This window comes from Rousettus aegyptiacus, unplaced genomic scaffold (genome assembly GCF_014176215.1).
Source record: "Rousettus aegyptiacus isolate mRouAeg1 unplaced genomic scaffold, mRouAeg1.p scaffold_m13_p_9, whole genome shotgun sequence".
Taxonomy (NCBI): domain Eukaryota; kingdom Metazoa; phylum Chordata; class Mammalia; order Chiroptera; family Pteropodidae; genus Rousettus; species Rousettus aegyptiacus.
The window spans coordinates 34,538,281-34,561,501 of NW_023416312.1; the positions used below are offsets into that span (position 1 = coordinate 34,538,281).

Here is a 23,221-nt window from a genome sequence, read left to right on the forward strand (position 1 = left end):
AAAGACCTTGTCTGTCTTGTTCACCTCCATATCCCTCGTGCCTAGGACAATGCACAGAACACCAAGCTGCTTAGTAAATATTATGTTAATGAAGAAATGAATGAAAATAACAGCCTGGGGGAAAGTTGTAGAAACTCTGGGAAGTACTTTTTGGGGTGTGTCCCTGGGGGTTGGGTCTCATACTTGAGAAATCAGAATTAAACACTTTTCTAGTGGTTCAATGTGTGAGAACTCAGTCTGGAGAGGTGGTATCTTAGCCTAGAGATCTTAATCTGGGAGGCAGAAAATATGGGGTTCATTCTGGGAAACTCAGTTCTGAACAAGTGATTCTGTGGAGCTCTGATCAGACCTGGAGGTTCTTTTGAGAGGTTCATTCTGGGTGGTGGCTGACAGACACAGAGTGGGCTCTAAGTGTGGAGGATGGAAAATTGGGGGCTTGATGAGACAAATCTCTTTCAGGGGAGTTCAGCTGTGTAAATTCAGTAAAGAGGGATCGGCTCAGTCTGGGCTCTCAGACTGGTGGCTCAGTCCCTGGGGGTTCAGGCTCAGTGTCACTTCAGATGTGGGACAATTTCATTTACAGGCAAGTCTAGGGATTAGCCTGGGGTCATGGCCTAGGAAACAAGTAGCTCCCTTTAGGGGATAATTCTGGGCATGCCCCTCAAAAATCTGGCATCCCAGTTTGGAACTTCAGACTGAGGACTCCTGAATGTTCTGTCTGGGTCCTCAGGCAGAGATCTCAACCTACAGGTTCATCCTGGGGTCTCGCTCCAGAACTTCAATGTTGGCCTTTCGGTTTGGAGATCCTATTCTGTGATCTCAATTATGTGGCAGTGGAAGGCTGACCCCATTAGTTAAGTCTTGGTACAGGGCAGGGCCTGGGTATGTGCACTCACTTTGGGCATCCTTGCTGTCCGGGGAGCCATGGGGCAGCTTTAACAGATAGTCCTTGAGAAGTAGCTCATAGCGGGGGATGCGCTGCACGGGCTCCAACATGTGGTGTTGCAATGTCAGGTTGCCACAAGCTTCCTCCTTCTGTGATAGGCAGAAGCAGAGAGCTTAAGTCTGGCCACAGACCCCCTACCATGTCCCCACGGACCTCTAGTCCCCAGTCTGCCCCATCCAGCTTTGCCACTTACCTGCACCTCATGGATGATCACTTTAAATTGGGTGGAACGCTCTGTCCAGGTGTTGACCAGCTCCACAGCCCGGTCAAAGTTCTTTACATACTCGCCGTACATCTTAAGAAACGGTGCCAGCTTCTGCAGGATGTCTCCAATGCGTGGGTAGCGGTCCCTGAGATGGAAGCAAGGGCTGACATGGTCCTGTTGATCCCTGCCCCCCAATGCCCCCGCCCTATAGGTCTCCAGCCCCAGGCAGGCCACTTTTACTTCAGACCTGGAAATCTACTTCTCAGCCAGTATGCTCCTTTGGAAATTCTGCTTATATGACATGCCCATTAAGTCAAGAGGCTCAGCTTGACCTGAGACCACAGCCTGGGCTGTCATCCACCCCAACTCTGCCCTGCTCGAGCACCAGGAATGACGAATCATGGAATACCTGCCCTGACCTCACTTCATTAAGTTGATTATTGATTCTGTGCCCAGTCTTGTATTGGGTGATTCTGGGGACACAAAAAAGCCACACTTGAGTGAGCCCTGATAGGGTCACTGGTAGGGGAGGCAAACTGACCAGGCGGTTGCACTCCTCAGGAGTCTCAATTGGCTGGGGGACACACAGGACCAGGCCTGGTCCAGCCCTCGGGGGGGTCACAGTCAGTTGGGGAAGTGTAGTAAGTGGCTTCATGCCAGCCCTATGTGGTCACAGTCTGGTGAGGGTGACACATATTTTATCCTGTGGGTGTGAGGAATGTGGAGATGTTTTAAGCAGGAAGCGACATGGTCTGATTGTTGTTCAGAAAGACCATTTTGGCAGGTGGTGTAGACTCTACAGGATGGAATGGAAGAGAAGAGTCTCTAGGCCAGGAGATTGCCTATCAACCCTGCCCTTCTACCTCAGGCTTCAGCTCAGGCATCACCTCCTCCCTTGAATCCTTCTCTAACCCCCAGGCTAGCTTTGGTCTATTTGGATTCCCACAACCTCCCATTCACAGCTCTGTCATAGCACTGATAAAAAAGAACAATAGCTCACATTCATTGAGCACTTACATACTGGTTACTGTTCTAAGCCCTCTAAATGTATTGACTCATTTAATCCTTAAAACAACCCTACAGAGCAGAATATAATTATTACCCTCATTTCATAGAGAGGAAACTGAAGCATAGTAATTTATGAAATTTATTTAATGTCACACAGCTACAAGTGGCAGAGCTGGAATTTGAACCCAGCCAATTTGGCTCTTAACCTCATACCCTTAAGAGCTTTGCTATTCTGATGGAATTTTCTGAGTCCTGGTCTATGTTTCATGTTAGACTAAGAGGGCCTAGAAGGCAGAGCTTGGTCCTGATTTTTTTTGTGACAGGCGGTAAGAGGAGAGGGCAGGCAGGAATGAACTCTCATGTACCCATCTGGCCTGGGCTCAGCAGGCAAGTGCACAGGAGTGTGGGCAGCCTAGTTCTGGGGCCCCTCACCATTCTTCCATGCGCTTCTCTAGCTCAGGCAGCAGGAACTGCTGGTGGAAGCAGTAGATGGAACAGATGTTAGAGAAGATGCCATGGACAACATCAGCCGGGAAGGAACTGCGGTTCCGAGCTTCTTCCAGCAGCCGCGCACAGAATACCTGTGGGGCAGGGCAGGAGTGCTCAGCTCAGCTGGGCCTGGGACTTGGCTGGGGAAGGGGCAGCTTGCAGGTAAGGGCAGTGTTTGTGGGCAGCTCTGTGGACCTTTGGGATCGGCATGGTCTTGAGACTGAGGAGAGAGGGAATGGGGTTAGGCTTATACCCAGTACTGGATTTCAGGTTGTCAAGTTAGGATCTGAAGATAGGCACTGGAACAATGAGAAATCAGGATCAGGGTCAAGGTCAGAATTAGATTCTGGGTCAGAGAGAAGGTTGGAATTAGATCCAACCATTTAGCAAAATTTTCGAGTGCCACTGTGTGCTAGGCAGTGAATAAAACAGACGAAAATCCTCATCCTTAGGGATTCCAGTGGATTTGAGGTCAGGGTTAGAATGAGGTTCAAAGTCTGGTTTATAGCCAGGGGTAAATTCAGGATCTGGGTTGGAGTTGCAGTCAGGGCTTGTGTACCCACCCAGGGTTAGCAATGATGATTGGTACAAAGATCAGTCTAAGGGTCATAATCAGAGTTGGCTTCAGGGACATGATGGGGGTTAAGGTCAGAGAGGAGCCTTGCCACCTCTAGGTTCTGGCCCCAATAGTAGGGCTGGGCTCAGACCCTATCGCTTCCTCCTTGGCACCCACCTACCAGGTCCTAGGGTCCCGGGATCCCCGAAGAGCCATTTACCTGATCCAGGAGATGGAGCCTGGAAACGTAGGCCTTCTCAGTTTGCAGGAGCTCATTGGCAATGTGGAACACCTTCTGTTGCACAGTCAACTGGAAAGGAGAAGAGGCAACCACTTATTCATTGTCTTGTAACCTAACTGTCACCCAAACCCCCAGAATTCTCAGAACAGCTCAAATGCTACTCTAAGCCTAATGCCACTAGGAAATAACCCTACCTCCCATCCCTAGAGCCATAAGCCTCCACAGCTTCACCCATGGCTCCCCAGTGTATCATTAAAGCCACCCCTCAATTCTGATGCCATGCAATTCCTTACTTGGCCACTCTACCCAGCCATCTGCTCTCTCTATCCATTCAGCATAGTGTGGTGGTTAGGTGTGTGGGTGGGGAAGTCAGACATCCTGGGTTCAAATCCTAACTCTGCCATTCATCAGCTTGCATAAGTTGTGTAACTGCTCTGTATTTAAGTCTCATCATCTACATATACAGATAATTATAGGACCTAAGTCCATGTGTAATTGAGACAATTAAATGATTTACTATAAATAAAACATAGCAGACTATAGATTAAGTAGACTATAAATGTTAGTTAGTTATTTATTCACCCACTCGGTTCACTGTCAGCAAAGGCTTGCTGAGTACCTGAGGTGGGAGAAAAAAAGCAAAAGTCTAAAAACGTATTAAAACTCATTGCCTGTTGGCCCAGTTTCCTATTCATTGAACACATATTTGCTGAGTCCCTGGCCTTGGCTCCCACCTTTGAGCAGGGTTCTGATGGAGCAGGCACGCTGGCTGGGACCTAACTAAGGGCACCTTTGGAAGCAGTGTTAGGCTCCCGGAGCCCAAAAGGGGTTCCTGCTGCCAAGGGCCTTCATTCCCACAGCCTCGTGTCCCTAGGGGGCTCTAGCTCTTGTGCCTCCAGAGGCCAGCTGTTGAGAAGTCTCTCTGGACATGAGAGACTTTCCATTTTACAAATAAGAAAACCGAGGCTTATGGTGGAAGAGCAGAGACTTGCTCAATGTCACATAGCTACTGATTCATAGGATTTCCCAGCTAGAATAGGACTTTAAAGATCCCCAAGCAGGATGCCCATCTTCAAGATGGAAAAACTGAGGTCCAGCTAGTGGTTCTTTGATGAGTGTAGAACAACTTTCCAAGTGGGCATTTGGAACTATGCATGGTGATTTTGGTAGTCACAATGATGGTATGGGGACAGGGGTTTGCTACTCATATTTAGTACCAGTGGACCAAGGAAGCCCAACATCCAGAGAAGAAGCATGCTGTTTCCAAAAATACTGAGAAAGGGGAAGAACCAAGCAGAACAGCCAGGCTCCTGATTTCTCCACATGGTCCTGTCACTTAGTGAACATGGGTTAGTACCTCCACAGACTCCTGTCTCTCCATCGGGGGCACTGGGATTTCTCTGTCCTTCTCGTCATCCTCCTCGTCGTCCTCCTCCTCCAGGTCACTATCAACCTCCTGGGAGCTGGGCCGGTGGGGGTCAGCCAAAGCAACAGGGACACTAGCCAGGGCAGGGGGCCCGGGGCAGAGGCTGTGGCTGGGGGGCCCGTCATCACTGACGAAGCAGGTTTCCTCACTGTTGGATGGTGAGCTGATGCTGTCAATGCCGCTGTCCCGGTTGGGCACCTTCTCACCGTCCCGGGGCCCAGGAGCCAGCAGGAACAGGCAGCGGGAGGCCTCGCCCTCAGGGAGCTGGGGCACTGGTGGCTGCACGGGTGGCTGTGGCAACATGGCTGGCTCTGTGGGACCTGGGCTGGGGCCAGGGACTGGCCTATCCAAGGCGACAATCACAGGCTCTCTGAGGTGGGTGGTGGACACATATGGAGGAAGGGTGTGAGCTTGACTGAGAAGCCTGTCTTATGATTGTCCTTCCTGTCCCAAGCCCACCCTCACCCCAACAGGGTCCCCAAGGGATCGGACTCACCTTTCAAATTTCTCAATCAGTGAAGATACTGCTGCAGAACTGGGGCTGGCCTCTGCCCTGGGGGCCAGGCCCTTGGCCACTCGGGGGTCCGCAGGCAATGGTCGTGACGGTGGAGGGGGGATGGGCTCAGGTGGAGGGGGCATCCGGGGCATCTGCAGGTAACTGGGCTTTGGGGGGACTGGAGAGATAGACAGGAAAGAGAGAGGGGAGATCCTAATGAGCTGGGTTTGGATATGGCTCTCGTGGCCTGGCCACAAGATCCTCCACAAACCCTCAGTCTGCACCTCTGTAGGAGGTAGGTAGAGAGCAGGCATGAGGCAAGACAGTAATATGCACACATTAGCCCTAAGCCACAGTTCTCTGCCCCTAGACCACGGTGCTTCCTGTTCTACTATGTCCTCTCCTCTGCCACTGGCCACCTTTCCCTTCCTCTGTCCCATTTCCTGGGCTGTTTCTCTGCCCCTCTTTGGAACCACTTACCCTGGGGCTTTGGGCCCGGTGCCCGCTTCAGTGGTGAAGGACGCTGGCTGGGGTTTTCAGTTGGGGGACCGGGATCTGAGCGAAGCCTCTGGGGACCTTCTGGATGAGGCTCAAGGCTCTGGCCAGGGTCAAGAGATAAACTTTTAACCAGGATCCGATTTCCCTGGTGTAGCCCTGCAGAAAGGGAAAAACTGGGTGTGAAGTAACTGTTGTTACTGCAAAGGGGACTGGAGGGTAGCGAGTCTTGGCACTTTTTTATCTGAGGTGTTGGGTTTCCCTGAGCCCCTTTCCTGGCCACACTGCTTTTCTGGGAAGCCCCTATCCCAGCCCTCAAATGGGGAGCCAGGCCTAGCACTGTGGCCGGCTGTTTTTTTTTTATCAATAGACAAGAGTTCTTTGTGATCAAATACATCAATCCCTTGTATGTCAAGCAGGCATTATTTACTTCGAGTTTAACCAGGCAGAGGTGGGTGTGAGCACCCTATAGTTTGTGTTTGCAGCCCTTGTTTATATATCCAAAGTGGGAATGCTGAGCCTTTTTCTTAAGGTCCTGAGGATATGTGAACTCCCTGGTCTACAATTTTATATAGCTGAGTGTGCTGACAAATGATAAAATTGTATTTCATAAGCAAAAAAGTTTTGCTTCTTAAAACCCCGGCCTCTCTCTCTTTCACATACATATTCTCTCTCTCTCTCTCTCTCTCTCTCACACACACACACACACACACACACACACATACACACACACACACACACACACACACACACACACACACACACAGAGCATCCCGTGTTCAGGTCATAGATAACAGCTTTAAGACAGCAAGCAACAAGTCAGAAAAAGGGAGGCCTTTTTGCACTGCCCCTCTTCCCTCGCTGTGGGCTCCCTAAACCACCTCTGTCTTTAGCCCTGGGGGAGATGATAGTCACACTTGGGAGAGAAGATTTGGTCTGGCTGACAGTGAGGGAATCCCCCCAGGGATGACATGCCCTGAGAAAAGAAGTGGCGGGCTCAGGTGGGCCTGGCTGGGCAGAGAGCTATGTGGGGGTGGGGTCTCAGATGTAGAGAAGTCAGTGGGGCCAGAGCAGAGAGAGCAAGGCCTGGATGGCAGGCTGAGGAGCTGGGAGACCATTCTGTGAGCAGAAGAAAGCCATGAAAGGCCATTGTGTAAGGAAGGATGCAGGCAAAAAGGTATAAAGACAAGAGAATAAGTGGCAGTCAAGAGCTCCCATTCACACATGGTGTCAGTTTTGCTGTGCCACAGCTACATGGCCTCTCACACCCACCGAGGGTCTGTTACCCTGTGTTACATAGTCTCACACATGACCAGTTACAAATGGGCCCACTTAGTCAGAGACCTATAGTGTCATTTATACTATTTCACACAATTGCAGAGCCACACAAATTCAAATGTACAATCACAAGCCATTGTGCTCCTGAAAGCCTGGTCATACGTAGTCACAAAGATCCACAGTCACGACCTCACATATTATTACACACTAGCAAACATAGTCATGTAAAGTCACAAAGACACAGTCAAACAATGGCAAGCCTACCATTCCTCAAAAGCCTCTCATACAACAATAACCCAGCCACTTATCATCCTATACCTGCTTATATACTCCTCAAACATGGTTCTACTGAGTCACAAAGATGTAGTGCCATTTATACTGTGTCTCATGGTTGCAGGGCCACAGAGTATTATACACACCATGATATGATATTACAAGTTCACATACCTGTAAACAGTTTACAGTCACAAAGACTAGCCATACACAGTCATTATCCCATGTCAGACACGACCTCACACAATGGCAAAACAGCACAAAGTCACACACTACCATGTACCCAGGAGCAAAGAGACATAATCACAGGCATATGGCATAATTTATTAGGTCACACACATGAAATAAGCATATCCATGGTGTCCCTTGGTCTTAGGGGCTCAGACTCAGACACACACACACACACACTCTCTCTCTCTCTCTCTCTCTCTCTCTCTCACTCACTCGACTCACTCACTCACTCTTGCTTCCTGTTCTAATCGGTCATATGGCCTCTGTTACAGAAACACACAGCTGAACACACACAGAGACCCCATACAGGATCATCACAGGAAATTTTAGGTCTCCCAGTCCTGGAAGGAAGGAGTAGCCCAACCTCCAGAATTTCAGCAGCTTCCCTGGGTCCCTGACCCCACCCTGGCCACAGTCCAGTCAGGTAGACCCTAGGGACTCAGGCCAAGGTTCCCTCTCAGCCCTGAGGAAACATGGTGCCCCAGGCCCCAGATGAAACCCCCCTCTCCGACCCCTGTACCTTGCTTTGGGTGCAGTTTCCTCACTTCCTTTCCCACCTGAACAGGCAGGGCCCTGACTAGGAGGGAGAAAGTTCTCTCAGCTCAGCTGGGCTGTTCACCCTGCCCTACTCAGCACATCCTGGCCTGGTCCTGCCCTGCCCTCCCCCTGGGTGTGGGGTTGAAGAGGATGAATCACCTGGAGGGTGGCATAGGCAGAGACAGTTTGAGAGACACATAGCTAGACAAAGTAAGAGACACAGAGAGTAGCTGACAGAGCCAGAGATCCAAAGAGTAAAGCCAGGCACAAAGATACACATATAGATGCTGGGGTCCCAGGTGTCCCTTGTCTGCCTCCTATGGCTGGAGGAGCCCATTTGACCCTGTCTCCACACTTCTCTGGGTAAGCTGTCCCCACCCAGTCTGTACAGGGCAGCGGGGTCCCTGGCCAGGGCTTCTCTCCCTCTACCTCACTCGTTGTACTGGGGATAGGGTGACCATACCACCCTTCATGGCCCTGCTCTGGCCCATCCTCTTCTCCCTCCTCAGCCACCTCACCTGGGAGCCCACAGATGGGCCTGCCTTTCCTTTCTCTCTACCTCTGTGCAGGCAGCCCTGAAGAATGGGAGGCCGAATGAAATTCAGATATTCTGGGGCACTCTGGATTCCTAGGTGAGAGGGGGATAGACTGTCAGCCCAGTTTCTAATGAGGAGATGAAGACAAAGAGAGGGGCAGTGACTTGCCCGAGATCACACAGCAAGTCAATAGCAGACTTTCAGCAGACTGGTTCTGGTCTGGACTCGTTTCTTAACCATGCTCTCCAAGGGGAAGCTGGGAAAGAAGGAAACCAGGAGGAGTGGGGGTGTACCTCAGTGCTTCAGAAAGTTGTGAGCTACAGTGTGGCTAGGAAGAGCAACTCCCCTAGGCCTGCCCACAGGAAGATGAACAACAGGGATCCAGTTCAGGAACCTAGACCTTGGCAAGAACCAGGCGAGGCTTCATTGAAGGAAAGAAGGTTCGAGATCCCTCCCTGTTCTATTTTAGTGCTCCCCTTCCCTGTACCTCTGCCTACATTTACCTGTCTCTTCCTATGTTTTCTTTTAGTGGTCTCCTTGGCCCCAGGTCTTTCTCCCTCCAGGTGGCTGCATGAATCTTCAGCTCAGGCCATGCCACTTACCTGTATGAGGACCTTCTGTGACTCCCATGGGGTAAATAGGAACTTCTCAGCTAGGCCTCCGTGGTCCCTCATGATCTGCTGGACTTTCTGGCTTCCCTCAGCTTCATTTAATCCCTCAAATATTTTTAACCCTGCTCTAAGCCCAGTTGATTCTGTGCTGGGAGATGTGAAAATCCTATCCCTGCTCTAGGGGTGCTCAAGGGGAGGCTCTCCCATTCCTAGATACCACTGCCTTTCCCATTGCCCCATCCCTTCCCCACCCAGCTAGGTCCTACATTGGTTTTCTCCAGCCCATTTTTTATGGTAGACAATCCATCAACCTCTCTCTCTATCTCTCACGCGCATGCGTGCCCACTCCTACACACCTTGACAAAGCCTCCACCAGCAAGCACTGCCTCCTCTACCACTGGGTTTACTAGAGTCCCCAGTGCCCACTGGAGCAGAGGCCACAAAGCCCCCACCTCCACAGAAAGTCACACCAAACCTCATAACTTTGTGAAACTGTACCCAGACACACACTGACTATGAACAGCCCTCAAAGACCTAGTGAGAACCAGAGCTGTTCACGGGTCTGTGTGCAACATGCATGACGCAGCATGTGCACGCACAGCCACTATTGCCACTAGAGTGTCTCTTGTCATCCACAGGAAGCATACCCAGGGCACCTCAGGAGTTCCTGGGCCCTGCCCCAGCTCTGCTATGGGGTGGAGGTATGGGCATGTGCCCCAACATGCCCTTGGCAGGCTGGAGGGCAATCTTGATCTTGACCCTCAGGGAGATCTCAATCACAAAGAGAAGAGAAGATCATTCAGGAGAAGCTAAGTGTGGCCTCAGGAGGTGCAAGGGGGTCAGCCTATCGGGACTGGGGAAGCTCGGGACAGAAAGGCCAGCCATGGTGTGGCGAGATAAAATATAGGCTGCCCAGTTAAATTTGCATTTCAGATAAATAGTAAGTAATTTCTTAGCACATCTCATACATACATGCTTATACTAAAAACTTATTATGCTATACCAAAAATTATTTGTCATATATATGAAATTCAAATCTAACTACTTTTCTGGGTGAATTCCAGCAACCCTTGTCAAGGAGGGCTTCACGTGAATGAGGCAGAGCTAGGCCTCTGAGGTGGCACCTGGAGGCCAGGGACTCCCGGATTCTTATCTATTAGGTCTCAGGCAAGCTGTGGAGTCTACCCAGTTTCTCCACAGTGGGCCCCTGAATGCTCACGACAGTGACATTATTTCAGAGATAAACCTGAACCTGCTCTCATTTATTAAAAAGCAAAATCAATAATTGAAAACCTGTGGTACTTGGCTATTCCAAAGTAGGGAGGTATGATCACATTTGCTGATTGGATTTCATGGGTTAAGGTGTTGTGGCACCTTCGTTAGGAACAGCTGGTTCAGAAGTCACAGACTGCAGTTAAATCCCGGCACCTCCATTTACTAGCTGTGTGACACTTACCAAGCCTCTCCAGCTATCTGAGCCTCAGTTTCTTCGTCTGGTAAATTGAATAATATTCACAGCTCCTTGTTTTTGGGAATCCATGAGACCACGAAGGGAAAGGACGTAGTGCCCCCCAACCTCAGAGCAATTTGGGTATAACCTGAAAGCTAATAAACTGCACATGCACAAGGACACGACACTATTCACACAGACACACTCACACAGATACATAAGCCCACAGGCTGCAGGCTGCAACCCAACACAAAGCTACTGACACATTGAGAAACAGGACCAAACCAGCCAGAGACCGACACAGAATCCAGCCCCTCTCCACAAAAGCTCCTCACATCAGGGCAGAATTCTTACTAGAGGCAGGTAGGTGGCAGTGAAAAGACAATGGTGCATCCCTCCCCCATCCACATTTAATTCAAGCTATAAACCATAAAAAATTGGAAAGTTAGTATTACAAATATAAGTTTTGAAATTTCCCACGATACCTCATTGTTACTGAAATAGTAAAATCATTCCAAAAATTGTTTCTGGCTGCTGCATGACCCTGTTTACTGGGACCTCGAGCACATGCTTCTGGGCTTACTGGCAGAGCAAGTCTATCCTCTCACTGAGTTTGAGACAAATACTCCTCTGGTTGCCCCTTCCCAGGGCAATCAGCCACTGCTTCTCCCTCACCTCTTTCCGGGAATTTGGGCTCCCAGCTTTCCCTCTCCCTGGTCAGCAGCACCCCCTCTCCCTTCTCCCAGCTGTAGACGCAGCTTAATTTCAAGACAGCTAGCTAATAGAGCCACAGACTGAACCTCATCCAGGCCGTTAACTCCCTGGTGACCTAGGAAGTCACTTCACAGATCCGGATCCCAATTTCTCCATCTGCAAAATGGGGAGAATATGTATTTGCTCCTCACTGTGAAAAAATGGTGAGATGCTAGAGTGGGCCAAAGCTGGCCCCAGCACTCAGGCCTCCTGATCTCCAGTGCACACCCAGATCTCTGTCTCTTCAAGCTAAGAGGTAGGCCCCAGAGACTGCTGGAATTCCTGGGGGTGGGGTAGGATGGGGGAAAGTGAACAGAGGGAGTGGAGAAGAAAGAACAACAAATAAGAAAGTGCTTTTTGGGAAGCCACATCCATGGGGGGAAGGGGAGTCCCTTAGCTTGAGAAAAAAGCTGGGGAAAAGGAATAGCTCCCCCACCTCTTTCCTTTGAACATGGAGTCCAGCCCAGCTTCCCCACTTCACCTTTGAGGCCAGACTGCACCCAGGCCTTGCTTGACCTGTAAGATGTTCTCTCTGAAAGTTCAAACACAAAGCTCTGTCAAGTGTGAGAAGTACAGGGGGAACCTTGTGGGTAGCTATAAGGTTCCTTCCCTGAAACAAACTGGTCTTATGAGCAGAAGGACTCTACAGAACAATGGAGGCACCTTCTACAGAGTGAAGGCACTTTTGGAAAGTGGGCGTAATTTTGGCAAGTAGGGAGCTGCCCAGAGTGTTCTCTCCGGCAAAATGGAAAAATTTTCTTTAAAATGGAGGTCTCTTTGATAAAGAGAAGGTCCATTCTGTAAAGGGAAGAAGTTTCTACAAAATGGAGGAGGCTTCTTCAAAGTACAGAGACATTCTGTAAAATGAGAAAGTATTCTAAAAAGTAAAGACCCTTTTGTAAAATGGATGATGTCTGTAAATAAAAGACTCTTTGACAAAATAGAAGACTGGTAAAATGGAGGAACTCTTTTTTGTAAAGTGAAGCCCCTTCCATAAAGTGAGGCCCCTTGTGTAAAGTGAGGAACTTTCTGTCAAATGTGACAGTCTAAGTCAATAGGAAATAGTTAGGACTGGGATAAATAAAAGAGCTTAAGCCTCACCCAAAATAGGGATAGCAGCTCCTCCCATCTAGCTAATTGTCGCCTTGCTGTAGCAGGACTCTGTATTTTTCATATCTTCCAATATTTCAAGAGAACCAGAAATCCAGAAATCCAGACTTTTATGTGAAATCCCCTAATTTTAAAAACAGTGAGTAGGTCAAATGAAACCTGTGAGTCAGATTCCACTTGTGGGCCACCACTTTGCAGTATCTCAGTTAGATGGTCCTTAAAGCCCCTCCCCCCTCTGCCGTTTACCTCTTGTCCTATCTTATGTGCTCTGGCTCTTGGGTGGCAGCCATGAAGGTCCCCTTTCCCACCCCCTTGGAAGAGCTCAGCCTCCCTTGGACCTGAGCAGGCTCAGGGGACTGACTCAGGTAATACTTGTTGGCAGTTCCCTTAAGTGGAATCTGCTTTTTGTTCTGTCTGGTCCATTCACGTTCTGACCTAGGCAGGATGCCCAGAGAAGAGAACAGGGGATTACAAGAACTATGTGAACTCTTCACTTTTTAGTGAAGGATATAAGGTATGGGGATTCAACTGTTTGTTGAGCACCTACTCTGAACCAGGCATTATGTTGATGCTTCCTTGTATAGCACCCTCCTAACAACGCTGTGTGCTATTAGCCCAGTTTTATAGATAAGGAAACTAAGGCACAAAGAAGTAAAATAACTTGCCCGAGGATACACAGCTGGAAGTGGTTGAGTTGAAACTGTATCCCAAGTGTGTCTGTGTCTAGAGTCACAGAGAACATCCTCAGTCAATGTTTGCTGAGTTGGGAAATAAATCACATTTGGAAATGAAGAGGGGAGAGGACTTTCTAAAGGAGGTAGACTTCTAGTTCAGCAGTTCAGGATGGGTTATGTTTTTATAGGTATAGACTGACTGGGCATGGTCCTGCAGGCAAGGGAAGAAAAGTGAGCAAAGGTATAAATAGTAGGGGTGGAGAAGTGAAGAGTGTGTTTGAGGGCACAGTGAACAGAGAGCTCGGGTTTGCAAGAAGGTTCCAGAGCAGGAGGAAGGGGCAGGAAAGGGCAAAAGACAGGCAGGCACCCCCTCCCACATTAACCACCAGCACCAAGGTACTAGAGGACATACAGAGACAGACACCAGCACAAACGGTCACAGACAGACAGACAGAAACACACATACACAAGATCTACATACAGAGATCTACATGCAGAAACATCTAGAAACCCTGAGGGGCTTAGACAGAGCCAAGACCTACACATACCTGGGCATACGGGAACATACAACAACATATACAGGCCCCAAGACACACATAGACACACACAAATGTACAGACACACAGTCAAACATACACACAGACAGACAGAAAGAACATTAAGATATCCACAAAACAGACCCATGGGGACAAAGACAGCCAGGCAGCCAGGCACAGGCATGCGTACATGCACCCGTGCGCGCGCGCGCGCGCGCGCGCGCACACACACACACACACGCGCGCGCGCGCGCACACACACAGCCACATGGGAGTAGAGGCAGCCCTTCCCTCTTCTAGCTGCTAGAATGCAGTGAGGGCCTGGCTACCTCCTCCCAGTGTCTCTAGACCTAAAGCCAGAGAAGGATGGGGGTGGTAGCTCCACCCCCGGGAGGGGCTGGGGACTTCAGAGGACAGGAAGGGAAGGGAGAGGAGTGGAGCTGCAGCTAGGAGCACTAGGGGCAGTAATTACCAGGTCCCAGGGCTGCCACGCTGGCTGAGATTTCCCTCCTAGTGAGGACAAAGCCACTAGGGGATGGCCTCTCTGACCTCTGCTGTGTATGACCCCAGGGACCCAAACACCCACCCATCTCCCCTTCCTTCTCACCGAAGTCCTGGTCAAAATTGAGAGATCATGAAGGAAAAAGACAGAGACAGACTGAGACAAAGACAAGGAGGGAGAAGACAGGAAAACTACAGAGACCCAGAGAACCGGACAACTAGAGAGGGAGCCAGAAAATTCTGGGGCAAGTCAGAAGGGAGAAAGAGACAGAGGAATGCAGGCCAGAGAGGCAAAGGGGCAGGAACAAAAAGGGCAGTCCCGGGCCATTTGTTGAACATGAATGGCTACAGTGTGCCATGATGAGTGCCGCGAGCTTTACCCAGAGAATTTAATTCTTACAACAACCCCAGTGGAGGATGATAACCCCATTTTCTAGATGAGAAAACCGGGGGTAAGAGAAGTGAAGTGACTGGCCCAAGGTCACATGAAGCTAGAAAATAGAAGGGCTGGATCTGGGGGACTCTCACCACTGCCCGGACCCTGCCAGAGCCACAGGGAGTAGACAGAAATCCCTGAAGGAATTCTCCGGAGACACAGCAGGCAGGGAGGCCTAGAGGCTGGAGCCCTTAAGAGATGCAAAGTGCAAGACCCACACCTTCCCTGCCCCCTCACGGCAGCCCCGGGATGGGGGAGGGGCTGTATCCACACCTGGAATGCATTAGGCGGGAGGCCCGGCCTAGGGTAGCCTGGCAGAAGCAGGAGGGGGAGCAGGGAAGGTGAAGGTAAAGGCGAAGGCAGCAGCGCCGGCCTAGGAGGCCCAGGCGGAAGAGCTTCTTTGCCAGCTGCAGCTCCTTGGGGCCAGCCCTGCCAGTCCCGCCTTTCCCCGCTTTCTCCAGGAGCCATCCCTCCATGACTTAACCCCTTCCCTGCATGGGGAAGTGCCCTGGAGGGCTAGGGGCTGCCAGCACCAGGCAGAACCTGCCACTCCCCCTCTGGGCCTCAACCACACACCTGTGCCCCTTGCCCTTATGCCTTACTCTGGGGCCAGGATGGGTACAAGCTGATGCCTACTGGGCACCACCATCTAGGTGCCCTGTCTTCAGGCTCCTCAGACTTAGTGCGCTCTAAACCACACCCCTACCCCAGCCCCTCACTGGTTCTTCCTCTTTCCTTCCCCATCCCAGGAATGGCACCTCCATTCACTCTGCTCCTCAAGCCAGGGACTAGGCTTTTTCCATGACTCCTCTCTTTCTCTTTCTCCATGACTTCTTTCTCTCTCTCTCTCAAATCACACATCCAGCCAGACCCCAATCCTGCAGATTCAACTTCTTAGTAGTTCTAGAATCCACATATTTTTTTACCACTCCAGCCTAATTGGTTTCCCTCTCATCCTCAGGACCTTCTACAAGGCACTCTCCACACTACAAACAGCTCATGAAAACACAATCCCCCCTCCAATTTCTGCAGCCTTCTGAAGGGCTCCCTTTGCTTTGCCTCTGGGGTGAACTCCAAACTCCTGAGAATGGGGACGAGTAAGGCCCAGCTCAGGAACACTTCCCTGCCCCCTCTGTCTGGCCACAATGGCCTCTTGTCAGTTCCTCGAAAGTGCTCCCTTCCGCCTGGAGCTTTGGCACATGTCATTCCCTTGGCCTGAATGGCTTTTCCACTTCTCCTTACCTCTGGACTCCTATTTTCCTTCAGGTCTCAATTCAAGTGTCCTCTTTTCCTTGCCTGTCCCCTCCTCATATGTTCTTGCAGTATCTGCACTTAGAATTAGTTGTCATGTATGTCTCCCTGTTAGAAAGGAGCTCCATGAGGACAGAGATTGTGCCTGCCTTGTTGCCCACTCAGCACCTCGCACAGGGCCAGCACAAAAGAGGTACTTGATAAATGTTTGTTAAATGAATAAATGCCCTCCTTTCTTCCCTCTGTCACTCTCCCTTAACTGCTCACCAAATATTTATTGACACCTTATTATATGTCAGACAAATGCAATGACCAAGTCCAAGACTTACAAATGTGGAAAAGGGAAGCCTGGGGGTGCAATAAACCAATGGCAGACCTAGGAGTGCTGAGGCTCCTTCACAGCTGCCCTGCAGCCTTGTCTCCAGCCCTGTGTGTGTTTTGAGGCATCTTTTGGAGGTGTGATACCTTCTAGGTCCAAGAAACTAGAGAGGCTGGACTTAGTGCTCCAAGGATATCTGCTCTCTTCAGATAAGGGAACTTAACTCTGCGGACTGGCCAGTGGCAGACTGTGCTTCCAGCTGTCATTCCAGACAGGTCTTAGCCCCACCCAGACAGTGTCTGGCCAGCTCCACATCTGCCTAAGGCATTTAGCTAACTGGCCCCCCAAAAGCCATGGCTTGAGTCTGTTTGGGGCACTGTTAGATGTCACTCCCCCTTGAGGGGGCAGGAAGCCTCAGCTGGTCCCTGCCCCAGGGACAGAGGCACCTGAAAGGGCCAAGAAATGGTGGTGCCAATCATTTGCAATTTAGAAACTTCAATTCTTTTACTCCTGTTTGGAGAAGTCATTTTCCCAGCTACCCAAGTCTTTACATTTTGTTGTTGGTTTGGAAGGCCTCAGCTGACTAGGAACCAAATCTAGGTCTTTTCTCAGACACACCCCTGGAATCTCAAACTGCTGCTCTCCAAAAATCCCTAGCACTGCCCACCAACCCCTCCTGATATTAGCCCCCTCTTCTTACCATAAGCCTCCCTCTATGGCCTCTCAGGATGCCCTCAACAGGAAGAACATCGAGGGAACTACAGGAATTACTGATGTGTGACTTGGTTTTCAGGTGTATTCCCTCAGTTCTTTGCAAAAGCCACTATCCTGGGTGTATGTGAAATGGTCTCCACTTGATGCAAATATGCTTTAATATGCCCCAAAGTCATTTCTAAGACAAAGTTTGTGCAGGTAATGAGTGATCCACCCCAGCATAACTGCTGACCTTTCTATCTGTCTTCAAGGATGGGACTGGCCCCAAGAATCACGCATGCTCTCCCCATGAGCCACCATGTGGTCCATGGTATGCACTGGTAGTGAGAACTAGCAAATATCTCTGGCTAAAACCTCTCTTCTGAGCTTTCCAAACCTATATCCAAATGCCTGCTGGCCACCTCCATCTGGCCATCCCCCAGGTCTCTTCAACTCAATATGTCTCAAATACAACTCAGTATCTTCCCCCAAACCTGCTCCTTCTCTTACATGTAAATGGCCCTACCATCACCACCCACTGGGTCATTGTACTTGGTTTAGTAAACAAGCCAGACTCATCCTGGACTTCCTCCTCTTTCTCAGCCTCTATACCTAAGCCACCAGCAAGGTCTGCCCATGTTAGCACCCAAATGTCTATCTCTTGGGTCTTACCCTCTTCATCTACTATGGCGCAAACCGAAGCTACCATCACCTCTCACTGGGGTAACTGCAAACTCTGCCTGACTGTCTCCCTGCTCCTGTTCTTACACCTTTACTATCTACTTTCCACATGCAGCTATGGGGATCTCTCAAATACATCTTAGCACATCATTCCCCTGCTTAATAAACTCTTCGATGGTTCCCCTTTATAAGGTCTCTTTGTCAGCCTTATCTGTTCACTTCCCCCAATACCAGTCCCAGTCCCCAGGATGTCCCATGTCTCAGTGCCTTTGCTCCCATCGAACTTCCTACCTGAACTGTACTTCGTGTCCCTCCTTGCTCTACAAACCTTGCTGACACCCCTCTACAGCCCTTCCTTAGGGCTAGGCCCTGTGCTGGGTGTTGCTGATGCCAGGATTTCCTCTGTCTAGGGTCCCAGAATTGAAACTGCCTTCCAGCTTGAACTTCCAAATGGCAGCTATTCAAGAGAGATGAACATAGAGGGTAAACTGAGGCAGCCAGTGGTTGTATGTGGATGAGTTGAGACACTTTCTGTAGCTTAGATCACATGCCTCCCTTTGGGGTTGGAAGTGAGTGAAGCCCACAGATAGCCTTGGGGAGAGAGCCTCAGAGGGAGGCAGATGCATTCCCCTGGCCCTAATGATACTGACTCACTGTAGGACCATGGCTAACTGACTCTCTGAGTCTCCACTGCTCCAACTGCAAAATGGGCTTGACCTGTGGCTCCTAATCTAGGCTGTGCATCGGAATCACTTGGGGAGCTTCGAAAATAGGTTCCTAGGTTGCAACTCCAAGATTCTGGAGCTCTGGAGTGGAGTCTAGGAATCACGTTTATTTTTTCAAAGTGAACAAGGGTTTCTGATGCTTACCCAGTTTGGGAAACCCAGTACAAGATGGTGTCTAGGGGCTCTTCCATCTCCAATTCTAACTCCTTGGGTCTCTGAGCAGGCCCTCTTGCTGGAGTCAATTGGTTCAGCTCTTTTGCTACCCACGAAAAAGCAACAGGTACAACTCTTTACTGAGCGAAGGAAGAATATACTAGGCCTCGAACCTGAGGAATAGGGAAGGGTTCCCCACAAATCTCTGTGAGCTAACCTATACCTGCGAAGTCCTTTCGGACTCTCTCAAAGCCCTCTCTGGCATTTCACTAGGTTATCTCAGTAACCCAAAGAAGCCATAGGCTTTATCAATCTGAGAAATGGACATAGAAATAATCCCCTCCCCCACTAGGAATCAGGGTAACTAAAAGAGAAAGCACTTTGAAGCAATTCAAGGCTTTTCACATGGATAAGATATAAACATTATTTTAAAAAGATCCCCACAGGATGGGCCACTGGGCCCTAAGGATGATGATTCAATAATGGCCTCAGCAGTCTGAGGACGTTGGTAGGCACACAGAAATCTTAACATGTGGAATAAAATTTGTCAACCCTTTAATTGAAGCTCAAGAAATAAACTTCTTCTGTCTGTCTCTGTCTTTCTGTCTCTCTCTCACACACATACATATGCACACACATATACACACACCCTACAACCACCAACCCTGCCCTATTTGGACCAATTATAGACAAGTACTATGGACGAACAAGTCACTCGTGCCTACCCCTGGGCTGACTGGGCAGTGGGGGAGGCGGCCCCCTCACGCCCCATGAGGCTGTGAATCACATGGCCCAGTGCCTGCCTTACCAGGCAGGGCCTGAGTAATTTCTCCACCTCCTCTTCAGAAGGTTTTTCTCTTATTTTTTAAAAATTGTATTTCATTCTGCAGGCTTTGCAACCAGTATCTCATAGATTCCTCATGGCATGCTCTAGATAAGGAAATTGAGACTCAAACAAGGGAAGTCACTCAGGCAGTGTCACACAGTGAGTCAGAGTAAGGAATGGCTGGATGGGAAGCCAGATCCTTCCCTAACACCCATCTTAGTACCAATCCTCATCTTAGAGTTAAAAAAAAAATAGAAAAGACACACACCAAGTACAGAGAGGCAGGGACTTCATTGTGAAAATGACCCTGGGCACTTTTATGAGGAGGGAAATGGTTCAGGATGGGTATTACGATTGGTAATTTGGAAGGATTGGTGGAGTGGGAAGGCAACTCTGTGTATTGATCAGAGGCCAGGTACCAACAACACTCTAGATGCTACCCATCTAACTTTCAGTTCTAGAGTATCCGAAGGGAAGTTCAGTTGTGCTTCTCTTAAACAGCAATTACTGGGGCCTACCTACTAGATGCTCCTTTTTAATCTGTTCAGACATTTGTTCGACAATGATTTATTGAGTACCCACTATGTGCCAGGCACTGTGCTAGTCATTGGGGATAAAAGAATGAAAAAAACAGATCCAATCCTCCTGCCCTCACAGGGCTCACATTCTACTGGAAGCAGGTGAGCAATAAACAAGTAGACACATATTATGAGATCACTGCAGACTGTACTAAGTACAAGGATGAAAGCGCACAAGGATGAAACTGCAATGGCCCTAACTAAAGTGGTCAGGGAAGGTCTCTCGGAAGTGACTTCTGAGCTGAGTCCTGAAAGATGAGGAACAAGCTGAGGAGAGCAGGGAAATGAGCTGCCAGGCAGAGGGAAAAACAGATGCAAAGGCCCTGAGGTGGGAGTGCTTGTGGCATGTTTTGAGATCTGAAAAGAAGATGCGGTAACAAAGCAGATGGGTAGCCTGCTCCACACAGTGTCTGTCAGGGGATGTTTGGAAAGCCAGCAGGAACAACATTTAGGGCAGGGGGTTAAAGGCCTGTTATCAGCTGGATATCTCCAGCCCACACAGAAGGAGCCCCTGAAAACTCCCAGAGGTTCAATGACTAGCCCTTGGTCATAAGGGCAGCAAGGGGTCCATTCTGCTTCACCATTGCTACCTGGTGCTGGGCCACAGTCCCAAAGATTTATGGAGCCTGGGAGGTGAGCCCTGGGGGCCCTCCAAAGGCTCAACATCTCTATCAGTGTTGTCCAGTGGAAGGCACAGCAAATATGCACTGCCTTTCTTCTATGGCTCCTGACCTCAGGTCCACATGGGGATGTCCTCGGATGGAGGGGAGGGGCTGCTGGACTCCTCAGACACTCAGGTCTGTGCAGTGCAAAGGCCTCTACTGTTAGTGGTCTGTGGCCTAACCTAGACTTGTTCCACCTTTGTAAATCCAAGTTCAGGCATCCTATTTCTCCTCACAAACAACCCTGTAGCCCTGCAGCTCTCCAGCTCTGCTACAACTGGCTTCTGTCTGCCTTAACCTTTATGCTGTCTCCCTACCCACCAGCCCCTCCAGCTCGCCCCTCCAGCTTGACCCCAAGCCCCACTTCTTCCACCTTTCTCTCCCATTAGCACCTTCTATTCTCTCCTTCCCTTGTCCTCCAGCCATACACACCTGGCAAAAGCCCAATCTTGGATCAATCCACCATCCCTCTTTTTTTTTCCACTCATACTCCAGAGCTGCTGAACAGTACAGGAGAAAATCACATAAGCAGAAGGTTTGGCATTACTTTCATGGTCTCCAACCTCAGTTTGGGGGAGCAGAAAGACCACAGGCTTTGGAATCAAATAGATTTGGTTTTGAATCCTGGCTCCACATTAGCCGTGTGACCTTGGGCAAGTTGCTTAACTTCTCTGAGCCTCAGTTTCCTCCTCTGCAGAATGAGGCTAATTTATACTTCACAGGAGGCTCCTGTAGTAGCAGTGAGAATCCACGTAAAGCACCCAGCTCAGTGTCTGGCACAATGTAGGCGCTTGGCAAATGTGAGGCTCCTTTTCTCCTATTCCCCTAAATAAACCCCGGTTCCCCAACCAAATCCTCTTTACTGCCTTGCAATCCTGCCCCTTTTTCTTGGACTTCTCCCTCTCCCATTAGCCTCAGCAGAAAGAAGATAATGGGGATGGAGGGGTCGAAGGGGCACAGGGGACATAGAGGAGTCGGGGAACAGAGAGGAGTCGGGGGACAGAGGTTGAAAGGAATGGAGGAAGGCCGAGGAGGGAGGGAAGGAAGGGGTTGGGGGTTGAGAAGACTCGACGGGTTTGGGTGAGCGGACCGGCCCCGAGGTGGAGCTTAGGAGCCCGAGAACAAGAACCCCCTCCCAGTACCAGGCCCGTGGCCGGGCTCCCATGCTCTCTCGATCACTTACCAGGCCTGGGCTGCGAGCCCTCCAGGTGGTAGGAGAAGCGCAGGGCCCGGTGGTGCTGTGGACTGGGGCCGCAGGGCAAGACCCGGGGGCCTGGAGCAGAGCCCAGGCTGGCGTCCGAGGGTCCGGCAAACTGGGGATCCAGGGGGCCGCCGAGAGTCGAGCCTAAGCCCCTGGGCACTGACGGTCCGGAATCCGAGACTCCAGGGTCCGAGTCGGCGCAGGCCGGTGGAACGACGCCGGGGGGTTTCGCGGTCGGTTGTTCGGGTTCAGAAGGCCCGGCGACCCCCGGGACTCGGTGGCCATGCATGGCCTGGGCCTGGGCGCGGGGCCCGGGCTCCCCGCTTGGCTCCAGCTCCTGGGGCGGAGGCGCGGGCGGAGGAGGCCCGGCGCCCGGCGGAGCAGCGGCTTCAGGCTCGGGGGGCGGGGCTGCGGACTCAGCCCCACTGCGGAGCCTCGAGCCCCCGGCCCGGGCCCGGGCCAGCAGCTGTGGCAGCAGTGGCAGTACCAGCAGCAGCCACGGCCACCGCCGCTGCCGTGCCAGGCATCGCCGGCCCGGGCCCCGCGCAGGGAGTGGGCTCGGCGGGGCCGGGGGCCCGCTGGGGAGCGCTGTCTATGCGGCAGCGGCCGGGTGAGGATCGGGGGGCTGAGCTGGGTGCGGGCTCTTCCGAAGGCAGCGAGCCACTTCGGAGGCCCCGGGGCGAGCAGTCGATCTTTTTGGAGCGCCGGGTTTCTTCTTTCTCCCCGAATGGGAATCGACCTGGGCTCCTCTGGCTGGTCGGAAAGGGTTCTTCCTCCCGCCCCAGCGGCAGCTGGGGGGCGGAGGGGAGGTCAGGGGAAGGGAGGGTGGGGAGGGAGGAGAGGACGGCGGTGGCGGGGGGCGCGCGTGTGCGCGGCGCGCCCGGGCTGCGGGGCTCACCGCCCCCTCCCCCCGGCAATCCCTCCAGACGATGCTCCAGCAGCGAGGTCAGGGGAGCCGTCTGAGCCCAGCTCCGCCGTCCTCCGGAGCCTCGGCCTGGGTCTCCGCGACCGCGGGCGGGAAGGAGCCTAGCGCAGGGGGGTGGGGAGGCGAGAGCCGTCGCTGAGGCAGCCGCAGGCACAGCGGCGCTGGAACCCAGTAATCCGGACCCCGCCCCCTAGCCCGGGATTGGCGCTTGGCCACACCCCCTCATTCGGTCCCGCCTCACCTCTCGCTGTGACCGCCCTCAAAGCCCTCCTTCTTCCCCTTGAAAATTCCCTCAGCCTGCCTTCCCCATCCTTTCTTGGTCCCACACAGGCGAGAGTCCGGGTTCAACCCCTCAACTCTACCTTCTGTCCCATCTCAGGTCTTCCCCCCTCCACTTGCCCTTCAATCTCTTTTCCAGA

At 51.2% G+C, this 23,221-nt stretch overlaps 1 protein-coding gene across 1 annotated transcript in view; it reads right to left on the reverse strand.

Moving 5' to 3' along the window:
- The window catches only part of FGD1 (FYVE, RhoGEF and PH domain containing 1), a 39,785-nt gene extending 16,810 nt beyond the window's left edge, over positions 1-22,975 (reverse strand). Inside the window, exons 1-8 of the mRNA XM_016137319.2 lie at positions 21,860-22,975; positions 5,848-6,021; positions 5,368-5,545; positions 4,803-5,241; positions 3,425-3,514; positions 2,592-2,740; positions 1,140-1,296; positions 897-1,035 (exon numbers count right to left, since the gene is read on the reverse strand). Of these exons, the coding sequence (XP_015992805.1) occupies positions 897-1,035; positions 1,140-1,296; positions 2,592-2,740; positions 3,425-3,514; positions 4,803-5,241; positions 5,368-5,545; positions 5,848-6,021; positions 21,860-22,166 (1,633 nt within the window). The 5' untranslated portion in view covers positions 22,167-22,975. The remainder of the gene's footprint in view (positions 1-896; positions 1,036-1,139; positions 1,297-2,591; positions 2,741-3,424; positions 3,515-4,802; positions 5,242-5,367; positions 5,546-5,847; positions 6,022-21,859) is intronic.
- Between the last annotated feature and the right edge of the window lie 246 nt (positions 22,976-23,221).